This window comes from Dipodomys ordii, unplaced genomic scaffold (assembly GCF_000151885.1).
Source record: "Dipodomys ordii isolate 6190 unplaced genomic scaffold, Dord_2.0 Scaffold97, whole genome shotgun sequence".
Classification (NCBI taxonomy): domain Eukaryota; kingdom Metazoa; phylum Chordata; class Mammalia; order Rodentia; family Heteromyidae; genus Dipodomys; species Dipodomys ordii.
Window position 1 is genome coordinate 10,693,605 of NW_012267313.1, and position 10,515 is coordinate 10,704,119.

General features: G+C 39.5%; 1 protein-coding gene across 1 annotated transcript in view; it reads right to left on the reverse strand.

Annotated features, from left to right (window-relative positions):
• Nucleotides 1-10,193: 10,193 nt before the first annotated feature.
• The window catches only part of Cited2 (Cbp/p300-interacting transactivator, with Glu/Asp-rich carboxy-terminal domain, 2), a 1,750-nt gene continuing 1,428 nt past the window's right edge, over nt 10,194-10,515 (reverse strand). The window contains exon 3 of the mRNA XM_013026794.1: nt 10,194-10,515. Within this exon, the coding sequence (XP_012882248.1) occupies nt 10,271-10,515 (245 nt within the window). The 3' untranslated portion in view covers nt 10,194-10,270.

The following is a 10,515-nucleotide window of genomic DNA, read 5'->3' on the forward strand; positions in this document are numbered from 1 at the left end:
GCAAAAGGCCCTAGTTGGAACTGGAATTGGCTGGCTTGAGAGGTAAGAGAAGCAGGAGAGAGGAATGAATCCAGGTCAAAGGTAGAGAAAGGCCTAGAAAACTGCAAATAAACACCTTCTTGGCTGATGTACCAATTCATTCCATTCAAAATTTCTTTTAATTTCTATAGTTTTTTTTCTAATAATGTGAATGTTCCCAGCAGGGCATAAAGTTGAGTCACTGTCATTTGAGTGAATGGAAGGCAGGAGGAGGACACTTCAGGAAGGAAAGGGGACCAAAGGAAGAGGACCAACTTTTCTGAACGCTAATGTTCATTAGACTGCAGTGAGAAATGGTGTCTCGGAAGAGTATGTCTAGGTCTTTTTGGTTTAGCGCTGCTTTTAAGGTTATAATAGGTCACACAGGATATTTTCTCTCAACAAAACAAGGGAGGGGGCAGTTCTTCTTTTTTTAATTGTGAAAATACCATCCAGAGGGGTTACAATTACATGGGCAAGATAACGAGTACATTTCTTATCAAGCATTGTTGCCTCCTCCTTTGTTTCCCCTTCCCATCCCTTCCCATCTCTCCCTCCCTCCCATGCCCTCCCCTCCTGTGCCAAAGTTGTAAAGTTCATTTTTCCACATACCATCTTGTACATCTCATTGTTCAATGGTTCCACCTGTATCCCTATTTAAACACTTGGTTTTTCCCCTTCCCCTCCACAAATTATAGCAACATCAAATACAGTGAAAACAGGGCTTATCCCATGGAGGAGGGACATACAAAGCAACAAAGAAATATCTTCTAAATATGCTAGAAACAATAGCAAGAAAGAAAAAACATTTCAGTCCTCATCTTGGGGTTCATTTCTCCTAACATCAACTTATCTAACTGTTTCTGCTTATCTCCGACATATACTAGTTATTGCAAATAAGGGAAACCATGGAACCTATGCTTCTTTGGGCCTGGCTTACTTCACTTAATAGAATTTTTTCCAAGTCTTTCCATTTCCTAATAAATGGGGCAATGTCATTCTTTCTGATGGAGGCATAGAATTCCATTGTGTATATTTACCACATTTTCTTGATCCATTCATCTACTGAGGGGCATCTGGGTTGGTTCCATATCTTAGCTATGGTAAATAATGCTGCAATAAACATAGTTGTGCTGATAGCTTTAGTGTGGTCTTGTTTGTGATCGTTTGGGTAAATGCCCAGAAGTTTGCTGGGTCATAGGGGAGCTCTATGTGGAGTCTTTTGAGGAATCTCCATACTACTTTCCAAAGTGGTTGAACAAGTTTACACTCCCACCAACAATGGTAGGGTTCCCTTCTGTCCACATCCCTTCCAGCACCTGTTGTTATTAGATGTCTTGATTATAGCCATCCTAACTGGGGTGAGGTGGTATCTCAATGTTGTTTTGATTTGCATTTCTATTATGGCTAGGGAGGTTGAGCATTTCTTCATATGTCTATTGTCCATCCTTCTTTCCTCTTCAGAGAAGTTTCTCTTTAAGTCTTTAGCCCACTTATTTATTGGGCAGCCAGCATTGCACTTAATGGTGAAAAACTAAAGCCATTTTCTCTTAACTCAGGAACGAGCCAAGAATGTCCACTCTCTCCGCTTCTCTTCAATTTAATATTAGAATGCCTAGCTACAGCAATAAGACAAGATGCAAACATAAAAGGGATCCAAATAGGGAAAGATGGAGTAAAATTCTCCCTCTTTGCAGGGGACAGTTCTTTAAACAAGTCATAATCTTGCTACCTGCTCCTGAAGAATGAGCAAATAAGAATTTACAGGCTTTTAGTGCCACCTGGTGCTGATGTAAGGAAATGAACAAATAATTTAGCCACCTATCAGTCAAGAAATATTTCTTGGGAAGTTATGTCTTAAGATGCATAGTGCCTTTTTGTGTAAACTATTTTCAACCAGTTTGTCACCTAAAAAAGTAATTGATTCCCCAAGTCTGAGGACCATGCTGGGGGAGTTGGGGAAAAGGAAATAAGTAAATGGACATAGGCATAAGACTCATAATTGCTTAAAAACCCTTACCCACCTGCTGTAGCATTTATCATATGCTAACCTCCTCTATTTTAGAAGCAGATATGGGATATTGCCTTTGAGAGATAGTGATGATGATGATGATGACGATGATGGTGGTGGTGGCGGTGGTGGTGATGGTGGTGGTGGTGATTGGGGCCTGGGAAGATACGTTTGAAGGAAAGAGAACTCAAATGTTTATTGAGTGTTGTATATTTATGATGTTTGAAAAATTGAGTAAATCTTTAAGAAAAAAGGACAGAACTTGAAGAGTTGATCAAAGTTATCACCTTCAGTACCTGCAATTTAAACTACTGCCCCAGGAAAAATGATCTGTAGTCCCTCGTATCTTTGAAGGTGTCATCTGCTAGACATAGCGCATAGGTGTTGAAATTTTTTTTATTGGTGCTAGGGCTGGTAAATCTCAGCAGCCCCACACTGTGGTCACGATAGCATTGCAGGATGATATTTACAGAGATGACCGCAATGCTCGCAGCAGTGGAGTGGCACATGATAAGGCTTACCCTTAGTCTGGAAACAGAATGGCAGGTAACGGTGTAACAGGTGGTCTAAGTGTTTCATAACATTCCCACTTTGCAGAGGAGGACACACACTAGGAATGGGCTTGTGTTTTTTTCATGAGAATTTGAATACAAGATGTATTAATTAAACATCTTCATTTGACTGATGGAGAAACTTGAACCAACGATTAAATTACACAGCTATTAGGTTGCAGAGTTAAGACTACACACCATTTTATTTAAAATTCTGGTCTAGTATACAACTATTAAAAGAAGAGTTGTTCCTTTTTTGGGTGGAACACCAAAGCAAAGAGAACTAAACTTGCCCGTGATTAAAGTTTGGGTAGGTCAAGGAAGACTATGTAAATGTGAGCTAAGTTCTGTATGTCTTTTGTTTTTAAGATAGACATTTTTCTCACAGATTGCCATTCAGAAATCAGCTGGAGTCTTAGCACCAGTTGCTTCCAGATAGTAGGGCAAGTGGTGAAGTTGTCATCTTTCCATGCCACAAATAATTTTATTTAGTAGGTTGTAGAATTCGCAAAGCTGAGTTCATGGGCTTAGTTTCTGAAGGCATTTTGTTTTCCTTCAATATGTCACTGAGTTTTAAACCCGGGGCTTTTGGTTCACCAGGCAGGTGCTCTGCTACTTTAGCCATACACTCTGCCCCAAACCCACCTTCTGAAGAAACTATTTACTATCCAGCAATATAAAATTCAAGCGAGGAATAAAAAAGGATCATAATTTAAACCACTGGTACACGTTCACTTTTCTGATGATTTCTTTGTTCGAATGAGGTGAAGATACTAAGAAGGATTCAGACTCTCTACCATGATGTACTTTCAGGCTACACCGGTTTTTGTTTCTTTTGTGCCAGTACTGGGATTTGAACTCACAGCTAGGGCACTGTTGCTAAGCTTTTTCGTTCAAGGCCGGCACTCTTCTCATTGAGCTGTACCCTATTCCCAGTTTTTTGCAAATTAATTGGAGATAAATCTGTCTGTCTGCCCAAGCTGACTTGGAAGCAGGCTCCTGTGATCTCGGCCTCCTGAGTAGTAAGGATTACAGGAATAAGCCACAGGCGCCTGGTATCATACTTACAAGAATATTTATATTGGGTTTGAAAAAGTATAGACCTATATTTTGTGATTCCCAAAAGATTTGGTGTATAAAGTTATGGATAGATTACTTTGGACCCATGTTATAGCTGTGTAGTGTTAGTGTTTCTTATAATTTATTAACATGTAACATACAGACTTTTTTTCTTAAAGGGCTGTTATTGAGGGATGGTTTTGGTCAGCAGGGCTGTGTAATAGGAAGAATTGTTTGGAAATTCTGAAGCCACTCTGTGTATTTGCCCTTGATAGCTATGCTGACTTGGAGACTTACCTCCTTTCTAAATGGCATTTTCAATCTCTAAAATTTGAATAATTACATATAGCGTGCAGGACTACTCAATAAGATGGTGTGTGAAAGGCCTCCTACGATGCCAACACCTTAGTAGGTGCTCAGCCAAGTCAACCAGAAGAAATTCAGGGTCACAAGGAAATGTATTAAGAAATCTTCACTTAATTGGGTCTCATAGATCATACGGTGTTTCTTGCAAGTTACTCTCTTTGCATTTTTTTTATTATGCTATTATTTATTTAAACAGTTTTCAGCTAGAGTATGGAATATGGTTTGGTTTTTTTTTGCAAATGACTATTTCTCCTCTTTTCTTATTCTGATCCACCTTCTAGAGGAGAGGCCCCATCTACTTGAGAATTATTTCCCCCAAATGATGTGACATAGGAACTTCAGAAATACTGAGGGATTTATTTGAGGATCAAGAACTTAATAGCAGTTCCATCACTTTTTACCTACTGGCCTTATTGAGCATTTATTTGCTCAACATATGGGATAGAGAAATAGGGAATAGCCATCATCTTGTTTATTGTCCTCCTTTCAAGAATTTTCCCAAATAAATAGAGCAGGGCACTATTAGCCAGGTAATTTAAAGATGTTAGCAGGGAGATATTAATTATTGAGAAACCAACAAAAACAATACCCCAAACAATGAATTGGAAGAAAGGAAACAAACAAACAAACCCAACACCTCTGTGACCAACTAACCAACTTAAAGGGACCACAAGGCCAAAGGGAAACAAAAAAGAAAAGGCTTCAGTAGCCACTCTTTGTGCTTGTGGCTTGCTGCCACCTTGTCCTACTTACCTGCTCATAACACAGTATTAACAACGTGTAGCTGGCTAACTTGCTTTCTGAGTTTGTTAGTCTGATTCACTTAAGTCTAAATTTTACTTCCTCCTCGGCTTCCAAGAATACACTGGCAAAATTCTTTTAGCCTTATTAACTTTTCAAAAGCCACTGGCTTGCCTATTTGCTTATCTCCTGCATTTCTACCACACAGCCCTTCCTGGACCACAGAAGCCCTCCCCCAACCCAAAGTCACGAAGTTAACCTCTATGGGAGAAGGAAGAAAGGGAAGGATTTTAGCACTGAACAGAATTGGTGACACCATGGGGGAAATTCCAAGAAACCTGTGAACCATGCTGCTGACCCGGTGTGCTTCGGGCCCACTGATCATTCCGATTAATTCAGACTCACCGACAGCAACAACATAGAAAGAAAGTAGGAATACTCATCGTACTCCTCTGGTCTGCCTGTGATCATTCTTCAGGCCTTTGGTTTCCCAAAATAGCATCCACTCTCTTCTGGGCCTGCTTCTGATATACTCATCTTGGGGGTAAAGGCTGTACTTATTTGTGGAAAGTATGGAAGAAAGTTGGTGCTACCATCTTTCTTCATTGAGGTCTGTGAATTTAGTCTCACCACAGTACACTCCTATTGTCTTAGCTTTTCCTTTATTGTGCTTCTATATAGCAAACTAGGATACAAATTCACACAGCTCTTAAACTCTTTGAAATACATTCTTTAGCATTACTGAGGAGGTTAATACCTTCCTGTGAGGGGAACATACCTTTATTTCACATGCCCTAATAGTTTTCAAAAATATAGGTGCAGCTTAAGTACAAGAAGGCAAAGCAAAACTAGGTATCCACAGCGCACAGGCTGACCGAAGATGTCCCGCTGTTTCCTTTTGCAGTCTCAGTGATAAGCGTGGTCACCAGGAAGAAAGAGTCATTTCTCTCCTGGCTGCATAAAAAATAGGTCAAGTAATTTAAGCCAGTCCACTGCAATTAAAATCCTGACACAGCCATTGTTCCTTCTGTTCTGGGGGTGGGGGTGGGGGGAGACAAGCAGAACACATGATGACAGTGTTCTCCTTCTGCTGCCTTGGACCCTTCACCTGTGTGGCAATTCTGATTCTGCAGATAGGAGACAGTCCCGGAAAGCTAAATGCCATTTCAGAAGCAAAGCTGTGTGTTACATCTTTTCTACTAGGAAAAAACAAAACACACACACACAAAAAACCACCACCGGTGAGGGGGGGTAGGGGATTGGTGGGAGGGGGGGTGGGAATGGATGTCAGTGGCATTAGCCCTAAATTCCTTGAATTCTAAATTTATTTCTTTATTTGGAGACGCCGTTATGTGTAAAGTGAATGTCATCCACTCCATTAGGTAGCACCACTCATTCTCATTAAAAAACAAAATCCTGTGGTGGTTTCGCACACATCCAGTGGCTTCATTGCATTCCAGTGTGGATAACTGCATTCTGCATTCCTGGCTGTCTCCCATAGTACTCTTTGGGGGAGGGGGGCGGGGTGGTCGGTGCAGGTGTTTGCTTCCTTGACTTGGTTGACAGGCAAAAGCAAGGACGTAAACCACTGCTCATTACACTTTCAAAAAGAAAATCGCTTAGCCAGTACCTATTTTCAAATATGAGGCAAATCTCAATGATGCACAGTTAATCATAGGCTAAGGTGTTTGGTAAGTGAAACGCTCTTATTTTCATAAAGGGTGTTTATTCTGGAGACTTCGTTGATAAAAAAAATATTGTACAAATATAGGCTATTTGCTCAAGGGGAAAAAAATCAAAGGCTTCAGCAATGATAGAAAACAAACAATAAAACCAAACCAAACCAAACCACAACAAAAAACTCCTGGAGGAAACAGCTTTGACCTTCTAAATAAATTCCACCAGGGGGCGAAAACACCTCAATGGTCTGAGACTGCAAAGTTTTTGTTTTGCAAAGCTGGCCACCCATAATAGATTAGTGGATTAATATTTTGCTCTAAAGGATCTGGCCTTTAATGTTGACATCAATTTATAGCCATCCCAGCCATTTACAGTAGTAAAAGTCACAGAGACCGTAAACTTCGCAATAGATGTCAGCTTGCTGGAACTAGTGTTCTAGCCTAGCACTCCATAAACAGTGGTGATTAGGTAACTATTCTTTAAGACCCATCCATAGCTCTCACATCTTTATCAGCTCCAGCAAAGATGCTACTGCCAGGATTTTATCAGCCATATGGCAGAGGTACACATCTGTATTGATGCAGACTGATTTTTCTGACTTGTATCTATGGGATTGTGCTGTAGCTTCTCATTGATTTCTTCTTGAAAATCAAGCATGGAGTGTCTATTTATGGACAAAGCTTAAAGAACACAGGCTCCCTTGTACCACATTAGAACCTTTCTTTCTTTTTTTTTTTTTTTTGATGAACAGCCAAGGTATAGAGGTCAAATTTCCCCATATGCTATAAGCAACTTAATAGGAAGCAAAACCACAGAAGGTTTGGCAAATGTCCTCCAGGAGACGGGTGATCTAGGTCACTGTGCAGGTTTCATTAAGCAGGTTGTTTAAACAAGGACTTATTTTTCTCTGCGTAAGAGACCTGCACATATCACGCAGAATCTGCTCAATTGTTGATCAAGAAAGTTTTACTGACATAGAGATCATTTGAGTGAAGTTGAGGGTAGGTGTGTTGTATCAGAACCAAGGACAAATTGTGCTGGTAGCCAGCTCTCTGTCCTGGCAGGAATGGGCCCAAGAACTAATAATAGTTTCTTGAGCTCCCAATCTCCACATACATGTATGGTGGTGGAGCAGCAGGAGGAATTTAGTGACCGAGCAGGTGTTGTAGCTTTTTCCCTGGCAGAAGAAATGGTAAAGAGTGGCAATTCTTTGCAATAGCAGTAGCTTTCTTTCTTTTCTCCTGGCACAAGTGAAAAGATCTAACATTGTTCTCTTAATATGTATGCAAATATCATATGTATATATATTTTTTCTTTCACTTGACCTTTAAGGAAAATAAAGAGAAAGAAAAACTTAGTGTGAAGATGCATAGCCTGAAAGATTTACTGCTGATTGCAAATTTAATATTGAAATGTGTTGAAGAAAACTTCAGCTTTATTCATGGGGAAACCTGTGTGTAGATGTATGTGCATATGTTTAATAGAGTGAGCAGAGTTTAGAGTGAGTCAATGTATTCTCAAGGAACATATTTTTTAATAAGAAAATGTCAACTACAGAGGTGTAAAAACATACCAGTGGAGTACATATCCTGATTTTTACAAGTCCTACCTACAGAATGTAGATGATATGGATTACACTTATATCAGATTTATGCTAGATCTAATAGAACACTTTGATATACCTGTCTTTCTTGATTTATTATCAAGTATGGCATTTAAGATGAGAATCTGAGTCTACAGCATTCTTTTAACGATTGTCCTCAATGTAATTTATTTTTTTACTTCCCCAAGTAGGTTAAGTAGAAGCCGGTACATCTTCTTAGAAGATAAGCCATGTAAACACGAAAGGAGACACCAAATAGCTTTCCTTCTCCTTCCACCTGGGATAATGTGAGATCTCAACAATATTACTTTTTTCTCCTTGCTTGAGTCTACAAGGCAAAACTTTATACCCAGCTCACTGTAGTCAGGGTCCTCTTGAGAGCTCACCTAAGGAATATTGAAATCATCTTCTCCCATGTGTTTTGAATGCAATGCATGTCACAGCAAAAAACAAAAAAACAAAACCAAAATAAAAAAACCAATCCTCAGCATTCTGGGAAACAGAACAGGTGTGAAAAAGGAACAGTAATCTGCCCTTTGAATCAACCTTGCTGAGGAAATTTTAAATATTCTAGAACAAACTAGGCAGCCTCAAGGTGGAATTCCGCCCCCTCTTCCTTTTAGAACTATAAACTAGACAGAAGCTATTTCAGAGATGAAGCTAGAAAACGTGTGCCTATCCTTAGCACTTTGGATGAGAAATAAAATTCATCACAAGAGATAAAGTAGATTTATATTTAATACCACCCCCATCAATTGCTCGGTATATTATTCCAGTCTAGCTCCTTTCAGTAGTTGAATCAGGTATAACCAGAAACACTTGATTTCTCCTCCCCCCCCCCAAGTGAAAAGGACATTTAGAATGTTTAGTATTGCAAACCTTTGTAACTAGAATACATTGGAATACCATGGCAATTAAAAAAAAAAAGCACTTTGACAAGTCTGCAAGCTTTTGATGAAACCACACCAAGAGGCATTTTACAATGATAACAATGAAGCATTATACCAATTATGCTAAATCCTGCTCTTCTCCTTAAGCTCATGGTGACCTGTTTTAGTGTCCTGTAACTTAGCCTTTGGAGTGCTCTCAGCTGTCAAGTGTTCAACTTAAAGACAGAAAACAAAACAACAACCACCAAAACAAACAAAAAGCCACGCAAGAGAAAAACCAACCTCAAATGACAGCTAGAAAACAAAAAAAAGTATTTCTTAACTTTTTATTGACATTGGCAAATTAAAATAGAATAAATTAACAAGTATTTTTTCAAAAAAATGTTTTGTACAAAAATACTGTCAAAATTTCCTAAAAAGCTTTCAACACAGTAGTATCTTTTCATGTACTGAATATAACTATTAGCACAGTGTCAAAAATGTTGAAGACAGAAACAAAATAAAAATCTGTGAAATGTTTGCCTGACTACATTCCACACTCTACTGTTCTGTACATACGGGGCTGGGGTGGGGGCAGCAAGGTGGACGTGAACAGTATGACTTTTCCTGATCCAGACGGTTTGACCCACATCTGTTTCATCTTCCAGTTTAGCATATTATTATTATTATTATTTTTAAAGTTAAGTCTGTACTCAAATGCATAGTTAAAAAAACGAAGCGAGATGGCAGAGTTTGTGCAGTAATATCTGCCTTCCGAAAGTTCATGCAACCCACTAAATGCAATTTTTTTTCCTTTCCCTCGTAAATCTGAACGCAGCTTAGTCATTTGAGACCATGTACAAAATCCACAAGATTAAGCAGTTTGCCAAGGTTAATATCTAACAGTTGAGCACTGGAGAAAGTGAGAAATAAGGAGTCAAAACAAACAACAACCAAAAAGAAAAAGAGAGAGAGACCCAAGTTAACTAGATATTTCAACTACATCAGGGAAGTCAATGTCAAGGCTACAAAAAAAAAGAAAGAAAGAAAAAAAGAAAAACAGGAGGGAAAAAAAGTGGCAGCGATTTCTTTTTTCAAAACCAATTTGTACAAGTTTATAGTTTACTTTGTTTCCAAGTTCTCAAACCTTTCAGGATGTGAAAAGTGAGATACTGTGTCTAAGGGAATGATTTTCTTTTTTTTTGTTTTTTTTTGTATTTGTTTGTTTTGGGGGGTGGATTTTTTTTTTTGCTTTTTTTCTTGTGGTTTTCTTTTTTTTTTTGTCTTAATTCACACCGAAGAAGTGGGGGTGGGGGTGGGGAGGGGGGGGTTGATTCATTTTTTTCTTTTTCTTTTTTTCCTTTCGACCCAGTCAGCAGCTTACTCTACTGGGCTGCTGTTTGCACACGAAGTCCGTCATAAAATCAAACTCGTTCTGCCCCAGCCAGAGTTCAGGCAGCTCCTTGATGCGGTCCAAGCCCATTTCTATCACTAAGGACATGAGCACTTCCTCGTCGATGAAATCAGTGTCTATGACATTGGGCAGCATCGCGGCGGGGACGTGGGCCACCGACGCGGCCATGGAGCCGCCGCCGCCTCCGCCGCCCGCGCTGCTCC